The sequence below is a fragment of the Emydura macquarii genome, unplaced genomic scaffold (genome assembly GCF_026122565.2).
Source record: "Emydura macquarii macquarii isolate MOO-44397 ecotype Brisbane River unplaced genomic scaffold, CSIRO-AGI_Emac_v2 contig_1043, whole genome shotgun sequence".
Classification (NCBI taxonomy): domain Eukaryota; kingdom Metazoa; phylum Chordata; order Testudines; family Chelidae; genus Emydura; species Emydura macquarii.
Window position 1 is genome coordinate 3,286,175 of NW_027131180.1, and position 18,207 is coordinate 3,304,381.

General features: G+C 39.5%; 1 protein-coding gene across 1 annotated transcript; it reads left to right on the top strand.

The window, feature by feature from the left end:
* The first annotated feature begins 120 nt into the window (after positions 1–120).
* Positions 121–17,686, top strand: EIF2S3 (eukaryotic translation initiation factor 2 subunit gamma). Its single transcript, XM_067545047.1, has 12 exons — positions 121–462; positions 2,585–2,648; positions 3,808–3,935; positions 4,061–4,182; positions 5,796–5,890; positions 7,474–7,632; positions 9,958–10,092; positions 11,583–11,677; positions 12,785–12,929; positions 13,455–13,624; positions 14,720–14,892; positions 17,178–17,686. The coding sequence occupies exons 1-12, from the start codon at positions 394–396 to the stop codon at positions 17,239–17,241; spliced, it is 1,419 nt and encodes a 472-aa protein (XP_067401148.1). The 5' UTR covers positions 121–393; the 3' UTR covers positions 17,242–17,686.
* Positions 17,687–18,207: the final 521 nt, after the last annotated feature.

Sequence of the window (18,207 nt, forward strand, 5' to 3'; positions counted from 1 at the left end):
CTAATCAGCTGAGCTGAGCGCGGTCGGGCCGCGCCTGCGCACTCAGCCAGCGCCCTGCGCATGCCCTGTCTGTCTCTAGTTCTCTCGGCCTCGCTCTCTTGCGATTCAGTGCGGCGCACGACACGCACGTGGGCCAGGGCTGCTCTCCTTCGGTGCCGGTTGCATCACCCGGCTTCGGGGTCCTTCTTGGGGCTGCCCGTCGCCCGCCTGTTCCGCCGCCGCGCTTCCCCGGAGCCCGCACCGGAGCCGCGAAGGGCAGAGCGCAGCGAAACCAGAGCCGGGTGCTCTCTGCGGAGCCCGCGGAGCCGGACTCGGAGCGGGCGGCGCCCCTCCAGCCCATATAGCGCCGGGCTCAGGCGGACGCCCCGGGCTCCTCACTTCCTTCTGGGCAAGATGGCGGGGGACGAGGCGGGAGTGACTCTGGGGCAGCCGCACCTCTCTCGGCAGGACCTCGCCAGCCTGGTGAGACCCGCGCGCGGGGGGCCGGGCTCTGCCCCTGGGGTGCGGGGTCCTGCTCGGTTCGCCCGGCGGCGGGACCGGGGAGCACAGCGCGCCCGCGGGCGGCGGAGCCTGCGCGCAGCCTGTCTGGCGGTGGGCGAGGAGCTTCCCCCTCCGTCCCGAGCCTCCGGGGCCCCCGGGGTGCGGGGAGGGGAGCTGAGCTGAGCCTAGACTCGGGTGTCGGGCGGGATGTGTGCCGCCCTGTGGGGGGCGAGGAGGCGCCCGGGAGGCGCTGTTGGGGCGGGGGCGGTGAGGGGGATGGGCAGGCGGGGGCCGTTCATCTGGTGATGAATCATCGGGTTTTTTTGTAAAAACATCGGACACCAGAGTTTAGCTCCCGGGCTCCACCGTTTTTGGTGTTTCTGAGGCTCGATGCCCCATGTTAGGCTTAATCTAGGTGTTTAGGTAAGTGTGACGGAGGAGCTCGTGTTTCAGTGCTGTGTCAGTCAGCATTGTCCGTGTCAGTACCTTTCATCTTCAAAAACGATGTGACTAAGGTGCCTTGGGATAGGGCTGGTTTGACAGCAGTGGAGATGGAAGTCCTGCCCAGAGATAATAAAGTACTTAGGCCTCGTCTGTACTCAAAAAATAAGTCGACATAACATAGGTTGACTTACATCCACTGCATTACTGCAGAGCAGTTGCTGATGTCCGCACTACTCTCCTTGGGTCAGTGGAGTGCATCCTCACCAGGAGCACTTCCACTGACCTAAAAGGGGCAGTGTGGGGAGCCTGAGCCTGGTCTCTCAGCTCCCCTCCCAAATCCCCACAGGCTGGCTCCTGGTGGGCTGGCCTCGCCTACTTCCTGTTCCTCACCAGGAACCAGTACCAGGCTTCTCCCATCCCTGTTTCCCACTGAGAGCTGGGAAAGCTGCCAGGGGCTGTTTTCCCTGCTCCCAGCTGGCAGCTGGGGTCCAGCTGCCAGCTGGTTTTCTTGTCAGATTCAGGGCTCCAGCAGCTAACTACCCATGTAAGGGAACTCAGTGTCTTACCATTTCTATGCCAACGTAAGCCCTACACCTCTTATTGAGGGGGTTTTAATATGTCGGCATATCAAGAGCATTACATCGGTGGGAGGGGCATTTGAATATATACATCTCCACTATTTTGTTGACAAAAGCTGACTTTTGTTGACAAAACTCTAGTGTAGACTGTCCCTTAGTGATGTAAAAAGGTCTCCTCTACTCGAATGTACTGGGGAAAACCCTCTTTTCGGGGAATCGTCTCTTTGAGCACAGAATAGAATAGTCACTTGCTGTGACCATTCAGTCAGCGGACACTGTTGAGACTACCAAGACAAAATGTTATGAGTAAGTTCAAGATCTTGCACAACTAATGTCAAGTGTAAACTTATTTTAATATTCTACACACAACTTAACGTATATAAACAGCATTAGTGCCCACAATGTATGATCCACACCAGCATTCTCGTGTATGTATATTTGTGCATACATTTATTTAAAATACAAATGTAGGCCTTGATCTTGCACTGACTTCAGTGGTGCTCTGCATGGGCACAACAGTGCATCTAGAGGTTCAAGGGTTCACCCACATGGAGCTCAATATAGGGTCAAGACCTCATCAGTTATAAATAGTTTCATAAGTAGAATAAGAGGACATTCACATGCCTAAAATAATTCATAGATATTTTATAATTAAATATTCTTTTTGGACTGTGTCAAACAGCATCTATAAGATAAAATGCCTTGTTATAAGGACAGGAGATTTTGTGTGACAGACCTTTCCCATGCTACACCAACTGGGAAAAAAACAGCTATTTAAAAAAATCTAAATTTACATTTGTTTTACTTGTAGCCTAAAAGTTTGCTTGCTAATTTTGTCCTCTTTAATTAGTATATAGTGGGTAACGTATATTGTGTATACCTTTTTGTAGTTCTCTTTCTTCCTTTCCTATTTTATGTACTGTTAAAAAAGTATTATGAGCTCTAATATTATGAGCTCTTAGATCTATTTTAAAGAGTTTTGTTAACAGAATAATTATTAGATGAATACTGTGTCTGTCTTATTGAAGGTTCTTGAATATTTAGGTACATTATAAATAAATTATGAAATCTGTTCCCTATAGAATGTTACAAAGCTGACGCCTCTCTCACCAGAAGTCATCAGCCGACAAGCTACAATTAATATAGGTAAGAAAGAACAAAGTTAATTCCAAATGCTTTTGTAACACGTCCTGGTTGTCATGCACTAGCACAGGGATGTCTAACCCGCGGCTCACGAGCCGCATGTGGCTCTTTGCTTATGTAAATGAAGCTCAGGAGCGGCATGCGGCTCTTTGGGGCTCTTTGAGACAGTAAGTGAAATTGACCAGCTGCCTCCAAAATTGAGGAATCAGCCTGAATTTTCGGAGGAGGGTAAGAGGTGTGGCTCTTTGTGAAATCTACATCTATTTTTTGACTCTTCGTTTCTGACTCGTTGGCCACCCCTGCACTAGCATCGTGCTAAAAAGTTTTAGTTTAAAATTCTATAGGGAAAATCCAAACAAAAAACTGTTCTAACTGAAACAGAGAAAATTAATAAACACTTGTATTGAAAGTTGTTATAAAAACAACCATTGGGCCTAAACTAACAGACAGTGTTCTTTTAAATATTAGTGTTAACAATCCACAAAAGGAGCCCTGTCAAGTCCTTGACTATGTCTGCACTTGCCACCAAATTCAACTTCCTAACTTCTACTTACTGCGGTGTCTTCAGTTTGCTGCGCTGACGGGAAATGCCCTCCTGCCAATGCAGTGTTACTCTTTTTGGTGGAGGTGGATTAGTAGCATCAATTTCTGGGTCGATTGAGCAGCTCTCCACTTCCACTCAATCAATCAGATAAATCAATCTGACGGCGGCGAATTTGCCGCCGTCTGTGTAGACATAGCCCTTCTTACATTGAAAGAAGGCCACTACTGTACAAGTTGACTACTGCGTTATAAGATCTTGGAAATGAGATGTTTTTAGTTAAAGAGGAAGTGTACTTCTGTGGGTGGTTGGCAGGAGTGCTCTCAAGTGAAAGGTGCTTTGCCTGAGTAAAACCCTGATCTTGTAATGAGCTCCATGTGGATATGCCAGGGTCTGTCCACATGGAGCTCATTTCAGGGTCAGTTGGTTACTGTAAAAAGCAAGTTAAGAAATCTGTACATGCTTACAATGGAAGTTCTGGGCTCACAGGCAAATTGGGTTCTTGTGCAAACTGGGTCCTTGATATTGATGTTGAAAGTTTTACAAATCTCTGTAACTGTGTATTACTTGTAGAAGATTGTTACACATTTTGTGCATTGATTGTTTGCTTTTAAAATGTAGGCACAATTGGTCATGTGGCCCATGGAAAGTCAACAGTAGTAAAAGCTATTTCTGGAGTTCACACTGTTAGATTCAAAAATGAACTGGAAAGAAATATCACCATCAAGCTGGGTTATGCCAATGCTAAGGTTAGTCATTACTATGAATCTAGCAAATGTACCTATTTTGATTTTTTTTGTTAACTTTTTATGATGTTCTATGTGAAAGCACTTAACTGACCACTGCTTGAGTAAACTTTTTTTTATATTTGCAGATTTACAAACTTGATGACCCCAGTTGTTCCCGACCTGAGTGTTACCGGTCCTGTGGAAGTAGTACACCAGATGAGTTCCCTACAGATATTCCTGGGACCAAAGGGAATTTTAAACTAGTGAGGTGACTGATCTGTATTGAGTAATTTCAATTGCTTTAGCTTTGTCTATAATTCCTGAATATAGTTGAATTACACTTCTGCTCTAAAAAGCGATTGTTTAAAAAAGACACCTTATTCCTCCATAAGTCTGTTTGTATATTCAGTCCTCTGTTTACTTAAGTGATAAATAATTTTTTTACTTTTTACTCCTGTTAGCTCTGAGGAGTCAATACAGTTGAGAGAAGGTGCCAGATTTTATTTTGGCTCTCTCATCATTTACTAAATTGCAGTTTGCTGAGCCCAACTTCTATGTTGGCATTTCTAATATATCCATCACTGTAGTATCCAGATATCCTGAAGAGCATGAGATTGCATAGATGTGACTGAGGACATAATTTGACCTGAATAATCCTTTACTGGTGGTGATACACAACAGGAAAAAACATAGTCTAACTTTCCAATCCCATGTTGCTTGCAGTGCTGTTGAATAAAAAAGGCATCCTTTTAACTTGTAACCTGAATTAACTTTTGAAGTCAGAAGTGTGAACAAATTTTAAGTTTATTTTTAGACTGTAACCTAATATATATCTTTGTCATATTTTTCCAGAGATAGAAAAACATTAAGGATTTTTAATTTGAACCTATGAAATGTTAAACCTTAATTTGGGATTGGCTGTGTGTTAGGAGCACAGTGGGAGAGACACTTGTTTATACAATTCCTGATAAAGTGTAACATGGTCAGCAAGCAAGTTTAAAAGTTTCAGGAATTATTTGTGATGCTTCATTGGGATTATTCAAATGAAAATAGTCACAAAGGTGGCTATAGAATCAGGCCTGGTCTGTACTTAAGTGTAGAGGATGATTTCCCATAACTGAGTTTCCTTGCTTTTGTCAGATTCCTTTCAATCTGAACAATAGTTCTAATAGAATATTTTGGTGAATTGTGATAGTTAGAAAGCTAGTACTGAAAGAAATCAATAAACACTGCTTTCTTTAACATACTGCTCATTATACTCACAGTCAATTTTTTTAATATTGTCACTGAAGTGGCAGACAATCCGTTTTCTGTGGCATGTTATCAAAAAGTAAGGATTACCCCATTAAATGCAGACAAACTTGAAATGCCATGATTATTTTAGCCTACACAATGTTTGCCCAAAGATTGGGTCTAGACAGTTACAAATACATCTTGGAAATGTGATGCAGTTCTGGCTAGGCCCAACATGAAGATGCATAACCTTGCAAGCAAAGAAGTGGAGAGAGACAGCTCTTAGAAGAGATGAGAGGAGGAAAAGGGGAATGTGCTATGTCCTGCATGGGTCTTCTCAGTTTGACACATTAAACTGTGCATGGTTTATTTGTAAGTTTCTGAAAGACAAAGTATTATATCCCATCAAATACATGTAGTGCTGTCACCATTTTTCTAAATCATAACATTTCAACGAGTCGTCCTTTCATTTATTTATGTTCTCATGAGCAGAGTTAAAAAAAATCACCTCTACATGTTTGTCTTGAAATAATGTACAGTTCTTGTACATATTTTAACCTATGTGCCTACTAGTCACTTCATGCAAACCATTCAGTTTCATTGGTGATAACTTTTGTTTTTTTTGTGTTTATCCTCCTTATGCAACAGACATGTCTCTTTTGTCGATTGTCCAGGCCATGATATTTTGATGGCTACTATGCTGAACGGTGCAGCAGTCATGGATGCAGCGCTACTTTTGATAGGTAATATTTGGGATGGGGAAGTTGAGTTTTGTTTTTAACATAAAAATACAGCCACTTAATATTAATTTTAACATAAAAATACAGCCACTTAATAGTCCAATAGCTGAAGCGATATTTGACCATTTGGGTGATGGTAGAGACGTGGTGGGTTCAGATGAAATTTTGGAACTGTTCTTACTTGTACAGTAAAGTTGGATTTTCATCTTGGAGATGCTTAGGCCTACTGAGCAGGTTTACTTTTCTCTCAACTGTTTTATCTGCCTTTTCTATTAATTTAAATATGTAGTATTCATGTCCGAAAGAGAGGGGGTAGGGTGGGATGAGGCGGAGAGCAATAGTAAATCCATTGTGATGTAGACAAAATCAAAAGTCCCTATCTAGCCCAACCTTTCTGTTTGACTTAGGGAGAACTTTCAATAATCTGATTTGACAGCAGGTATGTAAAGGGTGTGAAATAAATTAAACTCTATTTTTATAAATATGCGGAATAGTATAATAATGCAACACCAAAATAAATTGAACTGTGAATTATGTTACATCTGGTCAGACCATATATTACTTGGGAAATGAAACGATATAATCAAGTTACTATTGTTTTTAAGTGTCTGAGATGGTGAAATATTTAATATGTAGTAATTAGTCTTTTTGATCTATGGATCACCAAGGCACTTCACAGAACAGGGTGATCACTGTTATAACTCTTTACACAGGCGGTATCTGAGACATAGAGAAGTTATATGACTTTCCCATGGCCATACAGCAAGTCAGTGGCAGAAAGATACAGTAGAACCCTGTTTATCTGATCTAATTGGATGGGGGGGCTAGATCAGATCATCAAAAATTCAGATAATCCAGAGAATGGGGAAGTGCGAGGCTGCCACGCCATCTAGTGGCTACTGGAGAGATTGCCTGTTCTGGACCTACAAAGCTGATAATGGAGGGTCTAATAAATGGGCCTCTACTATATATTTTTAGTAGAACACACTCACCATTTGTTTGTGTGTGTACACAATCTACCAAATAAAACTGCCCAGTGTCAAACTAAATAAAATTCAAATATGAAGTTGAGCTATAAATTTAAACATAGTTCCCGTCAACTCTTCTGACAAAAGCGTGAGTGGATGGACGTCTATATACCCCAAAAGCCAATTCTAGTCTTTTCAAACTGAAAGGGTAGGAGAAGTAATTTCTGGTTGTCAGATCTCTCCACTAATAATTCCTCCCCTCCCCATGCCCCCTCAGTAGATCAAACCCCTGGTGAGCTCAACTATCATAACAGCATGTTAGAGGAAAGGTGACTTCCTGGAAGTAGAACCCAAACCATACTGATAACCTTAATAATCAGTACTTCCTGAATTTTTGGTCTGTCATTAAAGCTTAGGGCTCTTGGCATTTTTGTGTCTGTAATGATGAAAATGCACTAAAATATTAAGTTATTAAAACATTTAGTTACTTAATGACTTTTAAGTAAGCAATATTTTTTCAAGCACACAATGAGATGGTTGATGTCCTCACAGTAGGAGCATTTGTGTATCCTTATTATAGATGACTGCGCATAATTACTTTTTCCTCTCCCCTTTCAGCTGGTAATGAGTCATGCCCTCAGCCCCAAACCTCTGAACATCTAGCTGCTATAGAAATCATGAAATTGAAACACATTCTAATTCTACAGAATAAGATTGATTTGGTAAAGGAGAGCCAGGCTAAAGAACAGTATGAGCAGATTCTTGCATTTGTACAAGGTAAGTTTCCAGAAGCAGGAATGCGGTCATTGCTAGCAGTACTCGGTAATTCTTCAGTGCTGGGAGTTAACTCTTTTCATGTCAGCCTAACTGGTCAGGATAGCCTGACTTCCAACTCAAAGAATTAGCAGATGAGACAGGCTTTTGTAGCTTTTAAAAAAAAATGTTGTTGTGTGTAATGGGTTATGTTTTCTAGTTATTTCCGTAAGATTTTTTTCTTTCAAATATGAATTATATTCTGTTTCCAAACTGCTATGATTAGTGGATTTTAAGAATTATTCCTAGTCACACAAAAATTGGGGGTAAAATGGCTTTACTTGAATCAGAGTGTCTCACATCCCAGATGAGTGTCCTAAACAATGGACTATAGAGTCAGTCTCTCTTTCCCAATATATATTTAATTATTTATACAAACGAAATAGCTCCAACAGGACCAGGCAAATAAGGGACTTACTTGGGATGTGGAAAACCCAGGTTCAAGTGCTTCAACCAACCATTTTGTTGAAAAATTCCCAGCGAGATCTGTTCATCAGTTCCCATTCTCAGCTATGTCTGTTCCACTGTTGATAGCCTACCTGTCTCCACTCTTCTTACCTCAGTCATTGGGCACCTTGAATTCTTCCTAGTCCTCATTTCTTTCCCTCACACATTCTTTTTCACACATTTCCTTGTGTCTCCCTTTACACACAGCCCATTCACTGACAAATGACTTGTCAGAGTTAAGCTCCTCTCCCACTACAGGCCCACCGAGCACAAACTATCTAACTGTCTTATGGTTTTACAGTGCTACTCCTCACTGTAGCATCCAAACACCTGCATACAACCAGTAGCAATAGCTAAGTCTCCAGTGGACTTCAGAGTCTCTTCCCTCTTGTAAACCCCAAATTATCCTCATCTCAACATCATGGGCTTCCTATCATGCTGTTGCTGTGGTGTATGAGGGGCCAAGTGGTTCTAGGGGAGCCTTTCAGGTGTAGAAACGTTGACTCAGAAACATTGGGCTTTCACTCCATGAGCCCTGGACCCAAACTCCACACACTCCTGAAAATCACCCCTCTCTCTGCTTCCCAAAGCCCTCTCATTTTTATTCTCCTCTCCCCAACGTCTCTGCCGCTTTGCCTTGTTCCCTGGCTCAGCAGCGGTATGGGCAAAAGCTCAGCTATGGAGGCAGATTAGCAGTATCAAAAAATGGATGTCATTGACAAGTTTGAGCAGTCCTATTAGATAACCTTTGCATAGCTCAAAATTGTTTCCTTGTGTAAGGGGTACAACTTCTCATGTGTTTAAAATCTCAAAAGAGGCTGAAGTCCAAGGTACTTTTGTGTGTGAATTTTGAAGTTTTGTAGAGGCTGAAGTTATTTGGCTAGAGAAACTCAAAGGAAATGTGATTAAGCCAGGGTAAAACTTCAAAAAAGGGAGCTTTGTGAATTTAATAAATATTTCACTAGAAAAACTGTAGAACATTGTTTTCCTAAAGAATTACTGTGCCAAATTTGAAAGCTAAATTAAATCAGTAAAGTATGAATCGGGATTTTCGTCTTCAAGAAAAATCTCATTGCAACCTTAACTTGGAATGGCTGCTGCTGTATCAAATATTTTAGATTTCTCATCCTCTCTAGGATATCTCAACTCTGTTCAGTGCATCTTGGACCTAATTTCTTCGGTTTCCTCTTACTTTTCACAACCCTCATCCAGAGATAGGTTTACCCATTGTGGTCTGCTTACAATCACTCCAAGTTGTGTTTCTGCTGAAATGCAGTTTGGCCAGGTTGTAAAATCTACAACTTTTTGGTCTCATGAGTATGGGGTGAAGGGATCTAATTCCAAACCTGTTTTCATGAAGAATCTCATTTTTACCTCTTTGTGGTAACTCTGCCCATTAAGTGCATACATGCACAATTCTACTTCTCCCCTCCAGTACATACGCTGTTTATCTCAGGGTTACAGGGCTGAAACTCATGTCATGCCACTCCTGATTATCACATGTGAAGCAGATTCTCTGTAGAGTAAAACACTGCCTCCGGAGCTCACTTGGTGAACAAACTATATAGGCCTCCCACTTGAAACACAGAACTACCCATAGGCAATGTATAAGCCATATTGTACTACCTAGTAGAGTAGTTGTGGTTTAATTTGAGCAAAAATGGAAAGAAATATGACTTGACATTTCTGTCATTTTATATTTATGGACTTCTGCTTTGAGGAGATATGTGGAATTGTCCCTGCAGTTCCATTTGTGGTTTTCACATAGCATGAATATTTATATACAGTTTGGTAAATGCCGCCATAAATTCTGATGTAAAACTAGGTCTTTTTTTGTTGTAGGTACAGTTGCAGAAGGCGCTCCAATTATTCCAATCTCAGCACAGTTGAAATACAACATTGAGGTGGTTTGTGAGTATATAGTAAAGAAAATTCCAGTCCCATTGCGAGACTTCACATCAGAACCAAGACTTATTGGTATGTAAATTTTTAAAGCTTACCGATATATTTAGCCCCCCTTATTCCCAATATTAGCACTGTGCTGAATGCTCTAAAGAGGGTCTGAGGAGCATTTAGCATGCAAGCAATTTCAAGCTTCTCTATTTTCTGAAATCTTAAATATGAGTGTTGTGTGTGTATATATACACTATATAACTATATAAATTAATCACTTTGATTTTGGACATTTAAAATGCGGCTATAATATGAAAACAGCAGTGAAAATGGGTAATTTATCTTAGAGACAAAGTAGATAAGGGAATATCTTATTGGACTGACTTCTGTTGGGGAAGGTACAAGCTTTTGAGCTACACAGGGCTCTTCAGGTCTGGGGGAGGAAGCAGAGTGACTTCTAAATCAGATTTGCTCTTTATAGGTTAGATTACTTTGCTAAGCTCTGACAACTTTTTGGTGTCTGAAAATCAAGCTGCATTCTGTTGCAGTTAAAACTCTTGACAGTAAATAGATATGACTTGAAGACACAAGGAATGGATATGCTGGTAGGGTGCCATTTTTTCATAGTCAATTTTCTGAGTAGCATGCTTCAATATTATGTTATGTCACTTAGGCATAAATGTTAAAGCATTGGATTTTGTTCATTTTTAGAACATCTCACTATTCAGTTCATCCACACTAGATTTCTGTGTTTTATGTAAAATAGATCTAGAGTATATGTGTATATAGAATTTAACTATTTCGGTCTGCTTGAAATGAGGATAAAAAGCAAAGGTCATTTTCAATTACAATTGCTAGCATTTCCTTTAGTATTCTCTAAGTGTTCAGCATTTTTAAAAGGATCTGATATAATACAGTTCCAAAAAGAGAACTGACTTAAACAGGAAAGCCTACAATAGAAAGGATTTAGGAAAAGCTTTTCCTATTGAAGTCGGTGGCAAAACTCCCAAAACTCAGTGGGACCATGATTAGGTCTTTTAATTTTAAAGCACACATTTCTTTCATTTACCTTTACCTAAATCTTAAGCATGCAGGAGTTTAAATGTTGTACTTTCACTTCTGAACACAAGAAATTGTAGAATAATGCTTAAAGATTACCTCTTTTACTTAGCAAAAGCTTGCAAATAATATTTTCCTCTGGTTTAGTTCTCTTCCATTTGGCAAATAGTTTATTTTCTAATAAAGATGGATGCAGCATTACTTCCTTTCTATACGCACTGATATCTCTAATGTTTGCTTGGCTCTGGGAATAATTTTTAAATGCTCATTAGTTTGTGACAAATTTATTTACTGGCAACTAAATTAATTAAAATTATATTTAAAATATGGGGGATATTTCTTGCCAGAATGTGTTAACATGTTTTGGGTCTAACAGCTTAACTTGACCCATGATTTATGTAATATTTAAAAACTAATGAAAAAATTGCATGCAATAGACTGCATAGCATGATGACACATCGTGTCACTAATTCAGCTTATATATACCTTCATAATGGGGTTTGTGTTCTTTTCAGTAATTAGATCTTTTGATGTCAACAAGCCTGGATGTGAAGTAGATGACCTTAAGGGTGGTGTAGCTGGCGGTAGCATTCTAAAAGGTGTATTAAAGGTAATAGCTACTTTTTCCCCCTTTCCTCCAAAGACCTCATTAGATATTGTAATGAGTAGGTACATAAGAGGTGTTTCTGCATGGTCAATACAAAGAAGCTTAAAGGAATACAGTCAGTTTTAAAAAAAAAAATTAAAAGTAGCTTCAGTTACTACCTGCTTCCGAGTTCTCCTGTCTTTGGTCATGTTTTCACAAACCTGTTTTACAGTGTTTTCCTTTGCTTTGTTTCTGTGTAAAAGCTGAACAGAAACTCGAAACAATGAAATTTGACCATGCCCAAAAAAACCCCTGAAACCAAATCTTTTTCTGTCCTTGTTATAGTTAACTTAGGTTTTTACTAGTAACAATAGTAATTTTTTTTAATGGACAGAAGTGATTTTTTTCCAAAGTTGATAGTGGTTTCCCTTTCTTTCCCTTGCAATGAATAAGGGTGTAGTTTCCCCTTATTTCAGGTACATACTTATTTGGTAAATTTTTTCTAAAAGGTGGAGTTTGCAAGGTGCTGATAAATGTAAATAAAGGTAAAGGGTATATAGTAGCTATGCATTCAGTCTCCACATTAAAAGTACATATGACTGAATACTTTGGTTTGGTATGAAGTACTGTCAACAGAACAAGTTTTCAAGTCTTTTCTGCTTATTAAATAACATCCTTGATCATTAAACTGGAAAGTTAAAAAATCAAGTTTATTCACCATTTATACGATTTGATCTTTTACTTGGACAGTGGAACTACATTGTTACATACCTGGTTTTTCATATACTGGGTCAGTGGTATATTGTATGGGATTGCTGTAGTATTAGAAAATATTTAAATTAAAATAAGGTAGAATTTAAATGGCCTAAAGCTAAGAGTGATCATCTGGTAAATCAACTTTTTAAAGTACATTTGAAGACAGTATAATTACCTTTTTATTACCTGTGCAATACAGACATTTAAAAAGTTGTTGATTTTCCAGGTATTATCACTATATCTATGTGATGTAACAGCCCCAGTGCTGTTAATATTTATGTAATTCTTGGAAAAATAACTCTGATCTCCCACCACCAGCTAACTTTGTACTCTGGTGAAACAAGCATCTGACCACTTTTTCTCCATTGTATTTAGGTAGGCCAGGAACTTGAAGTCAGACCTGGTATCGTCTCCAAGGACAGTGAAGGAAAACTAATGTGCAAGCCAATCTTTTCCAAAATTGTATCACTTTTTGCAGAACACAATGATCTCCAGTACGCTGCTCCAGGAGGCCTAATCGGTAAGAATATTTTTTAATTAAGAGACTTTTCTCCTTATGCCTATTTTTGAAAATGTTGTTGGTTTCACAGAACAGTACACTTCCTACAAAAAGCCCCCCAAAAAAAAAAATCAGGAGAAAAATTTATTGCAGAATTACATGGAATTCTAATGTTTGGCTTTCATGCGTACTTTTTTATATATGTTGAAGCTTTATAAAACAGTGACAAATAGTGTAAAATGTATCTATTTATCTAAATTACATTGGCCAGCTCCAGCAGGTTTCTGTGTTATCCGTGCTTCCAGCAGCATGATGAATCCTGGGGTATTATATCACAGCTGGTTAGAGCTCACCGTTCCTGAAAAAGAATAAACAGGAGAGTTCAGTTCTTAATGTGCTGAACATCCATCTCGAGCTGGATAGTGGGGATGTTCACTATCTTGCTAAGAATAATAGTTAATTTCAGTTATAGGCCTCCTTTAAATGTATTTGCATGTAAATATTGCTTTTCAATTATTCCTCAGAAGTTGCCTTGTTCTCTAATAGGTGTCGGTACTAAAATTGATCCAACTTTATGTCGGGCTGACCGAATGGTGGGGCAGGTTCTTGGTGCAGTTGGAGCACTCCCTGAAATATTCACAGAGTTGGAAATTTCCTATTTTCTGCTTAGGCGACTGCTAGGTGTGCGCACTGAAGGAGACAAGAAAGCTGCAAAGGTTAGTATATTTGTACTTGGTTTTAAAAGTGTTTGTCAGACTTTTTCTGTTTTGCAGCTTTTATGCTGTTGATCCCCTGGACATCAATTCTATTATAAAATGTAAGCGTTTCTATTTATGCATGCTTTCATCTTTCCTTACTTCCTGGTTTCCATACACAATGTTTGCATCTCGGAGGGGGAAAACATTGGCATGCGTCTATTTAAATACTACGTAAGAATGCCTTTCACAGAGAGAGGTAATTCATATCCTATTAACCTAAAGCGATTTGAAGCCTTGTGAATCTTAAAGTTGGCCTTGCTTCCAAAAATGCTGGTAATCCTTGTTCTTTCTCATTTGATATTCTCTTCTCCATTCATCAGCTGCAGAACTAGTCATACATGAACCTGTTAGCTTCATGTATATCCTAATACTTTTGCCTATCTAAGGATGAGGTGGAATCTCCTTCACTTGAAGTATCTAAATCTAGACTAAATAACTTTCTAAAAGAGATGCTATAACTCAAAAGTTGTGGGCTTGATACAGGAATTATTGGATGAGGTTCCATGTCTGTGTTGTGCAGGAAGTGTTGCTGTAATTTTGGATTTTCTCTGTGTGACTAACTCTGGATTGAGCAATTATTTTGGTGGCTGTATTTGGTGAAAGAAAGGCACAAGGATCTGTTTTATATTGATGTTAATTATGGGGTAAGACACTTCAACTTTCAATATAGTTTATGCAACCTTAAAACCATTATTTTCCAGAAAAAAGCAGACTGACTTTTATAGATTATTCCTGAGGCAAGTAACCTGGAACATTACTTGTGCTGAGCCCTCTTATATTTCTCCTGCATCAGTATGAAAATGAGAAACGCTTTGCCATGTGTCTAAAAATGGACATTGTTTTACCATATTCATGTGGGGCAAGGTCCTAGACATTTGGTGCTTGCCTCCCTTTCTGTTTGTATTTTTCTTGGGTAATGTGGCTGTAGCAGTCAGATATAAAAGCTTTTGTTTTTTTCTTCATTTAAGATATTGTCTGCAAAATGCTATTGACTTCATAAGTTATTTGCATATTTGTAGTAAAACTTAAAGAATTCTTTACATCTTATTTCAGGTGCAAAAACTATCCAAGAATGAAGTTCTAATGGTAAATATAGGATCCTTGTCTACTGGAGGAAGAGTTAGCGCAGTGAAGGCCGATTTGGGCAAGATAGTGCTAACTAACCCTGTGTGCACAGAAGTAGGAGAAAAAATTGCCCTTAGTCGAAGAGTTGAGAAACACTGGCGGTGAGTTGACATTACAGTGACAAGATAACCTCTCCGTGTTACAGTGTTGCACTGACAACTACTGTCTGCCTCTGTTGTAGAATTAATTTTTATTCCTCTAAATTCTCTAAGCACCTGACCGCCATTTTTGTGGAACACGTTTTTCAAAAATGTTAAAAGTGGAATAATGAAAAATTCAATACTTGATAGACTGCATGCTGCTTAACATTAATGCGCAAATTAAACCTTTTTGATGCCATGAGTTATGACTTGACAACACAGCCATATCTCAGTAATACTAACAGAAGGAACTTTGAATCCACTGATGTCAAAGACCAAATAAAAATTCAGGATAAATTTAAGACACTGTCTTAAAGCAGTAATTCTCAGTGTGTGGGGCTGGGCCCAGCAGTTCAAGGTGCATGTGACTACCAGTGCAGCTTTGCAAAGTGTGTGTGGTGGGAAACATGAGGGAAAAAGGGATGTCCCCTACACTTCCTGTGTGGCTCTCCCACTGAGGGAGAATAAAGGTATGTTAACATACCTCCCAGTAGTTCTCATCTGACTGAGACATACTAGGTTTTGATCACCTGTTATGGGAAATAATCATGGCCAGTTTTCTGGATCACTGTAGTAGGCAGTTGCTTAGCAGCTACACCTTGCAGCTGTTTCTGCAACTGCCTCTGTAGCTTTGCTCATCAGGAGGCAGAGCAGGGAGCCAAATGCCTTCATTAGAGAGAGGTAGCTAGTTGGGATTACTGGAGTGGCTGCTAAGTAGCTAGGAGAAGAGCGCACTCTGAGCAGACAAGGAAGGAATGAGCCCCTAGAGAGAAATGGGGGAAGCTGAAGGGCTGCTCTGTGAGTAGAAGATAAGCAGCATTTCCCAGCAATGACTAGTCAAATCTGTGGTTGGCTAGCCGTTAGGTTTTATGTGCATTTTTTTTCTCTGCTTTTTTCCCCTCCTTTGAAACAAATCTGTATTTCATCAGAATGCTCACAGATTGTTCTTGTTGGTGCAGCTGGCACCCCACAGCGTCCTTTTATTAGAATTGTTTGTGGCACAGGTTTTCACATGTTGTTGTCAATTAAACTATCATAGAAGGGAAAGGAGAAAAAATAAAACCAGGCCAGGAAAGGAACTGAAAGAGGGAAGCAAGAGAGGGGATGGGTAAATAACAAACTGGGAAGGATCTAACTAGGGAGAAAAGTGTGGCACAACTGGTACAAAGGAAGGGGAAGAAAACTCTGCCTCTGTGACCCTCCCTTCCTCAGACTCTCTAGGGAAGTGAATGAGAGAAAATGGGGAGGGGCAGTTAGGATAAAATGGAAAGTATTCATACATAGAGGCACAGGGGTTAAAACAGAGAGAATGGACAAATAGGCACAATGCAGCAACAACACCAGGGACATGAAGGGCCTGAGTGTGGATCTGCTAGAACTGTGAGCTCCAGCCTAGAAAGGCTGGAAATGCTGGATTAATTACTTCAGTTACGTTTTTATCAACATACACTGTTCTTCAAGGAATTGTGTTCTGAAAGGTGTATGATCCCAGAGTGATGGCAGACAAGTTTAATATCAGATTCTCTCACAGCTCCCTTCAAGGAGTTGGGAGAGTCTTAAAGGTAGTTGCATCAAATATATGCACCACCTATTGGCTGGAAAAGTGATATTGTAGTCTTCAGAGCGTTCTCTGAAGCTGCATCTTGAGCTACTGGAAAGAGTTAGTGGATTTTAAAAAAGCAGTGGGTGTGTAAGGGGAAGTAGTGAGTGGGGAGAGAGAAGATTCTGCATCATCTAGTACAAGTTGTAAAAACAATTTGAGAATTGTGTCAGCTTGGTGTTCAGGTTACACCCTCAGTGAGAAACGTTGACCTCAAAAATTGAAGTACTATATTCCTTTTTTTAAGGTGTTCTCATTTCCCTTTAAAAGTAATGCAAACATTTACGCATGTTGGAAAGCAATCAAGCTATCAACACATTTTCATTTACAGTTAACTATACAGTTATGGCCAAGTAAAATCTTAGCATGTGTGCTTCACTGTTCAACAGCACATTTTAAAAAAATGATCCCATAGCATAAGAAAAAGTCCTGTTTGCTTATGCTGTCTCCATTACGCTCCCCTCCCCTACACTTCCAGCAGCCAGTGGTCTTTAAGTTTTTGTAGTGTGCAGGAGGGAAAGGGGGAGTTAAGGAACTTCTGAAACCTGTGTGAATACTCCCAATACAAACACGACTAAAGGTTATGCATTCTGGATATTTTCTAAACACAATTACAGATAACTTCAACTTGTTTTTCATTTTGCAGTTTAATTGGCTGGGGGCAGATTAGAAGAGGAGTGACAATCAAGCCAACGATTGATGATGACTGAAAAACAAAAACAAGTGCTTCATTTTGAGAGATGGAGTGCCTATATCCATATGCCTGGGGTTACATTTTTGGAGTGAAATTTGTTGCACAACTCCCATTACCCCATACATTTTACTGAAAATTTACCCTTTTACTAAAATACTAGTCAGTATCTCCAATGAAAGGGTAAAAAATTGGCATAGAGGTGGATCTAATTATTCACATTTTAGCAGAAACTACTTGTATGTGTCTCATGCCATGTCTAATTTGTTAATTTGTGTTTGAGAAGATCTGTTTAATATCAGTCAAGCCACCCCAATGTAAAACACAAACCACAAAACCTGTTTTGAAATAAAATATTGCTTATTTTTTCATTAATTCTTATTTCTTGGACAGTGAAAGGCTGCAATGATTGTTTAACCAGTACAAGAATTTAAAAAGAAAATAAATTCTCCTTGAAGACCAATTCCCTGTTTTTGCCCTGCACCTAGTTTTGTTTCGTCTCTGACCTCTTTACAGCAGACACTTCCTTAATGTTTTCAATTCTTGCTTCATGAATGGTGACTTATATTTTGAAATTAGGCTACTAACAATGACTTCTTTTTAGTCCTGGAAGATGCAAATTCAAGAATAATTACTGTTGAAACATACAAAGGGGGAAAATACAAATAAATCAGATGTGAAGTAGAAATATTATTTTTAATCTTATTTCAGAATGTTTCCAATGATCAGACAACCCATGCAAAACAGCTGCTGTTTGATATAATACAGCTATATATAGATTGACACATCCTTCTACAGGAGGAATAAACTGCTTACCTCCTAACTCTGAATAAAAGGTTGAAAATCATTTGCGGATCCCTAAAATTTTTCGAATGGAGGTGCAGACCATGTTAGAAATTCAGCCTATGAGCTGCAGACCGCTACCATAGAAGTCTTATACTGAAAACTGACTGTACAGAATTTAACTATAAATGTTGAATGTGCT

What these genes read in the sequence shown, in the direction of transcription:
- EIF2S3 (XM_067545047.1), top strand. Translation starts at nt 394, where the DNA reads ATGGCGGGGGACGAGGCGGGAGTGACTCTGGGGCAGCCGCACCTCTCT. An exon ending in ATCAGAACCAAGACTTATTG is followed by an intron (nt 10,093 to 11,582) that starts GTATGTAAATTT and finishes TGTTCTTTTCAG; the next exon opens with TAATTAGATCTTTTGATGTC. An exon ending in GAGACAAGAAAGCTGCAAAG is followed by an intron (nt 13,625 to 14,719) that starts GTTAGTATATTT and finishes ATCTTATTTCAG; the next exon opens with GTGCAAAAACTATCCAAGAA.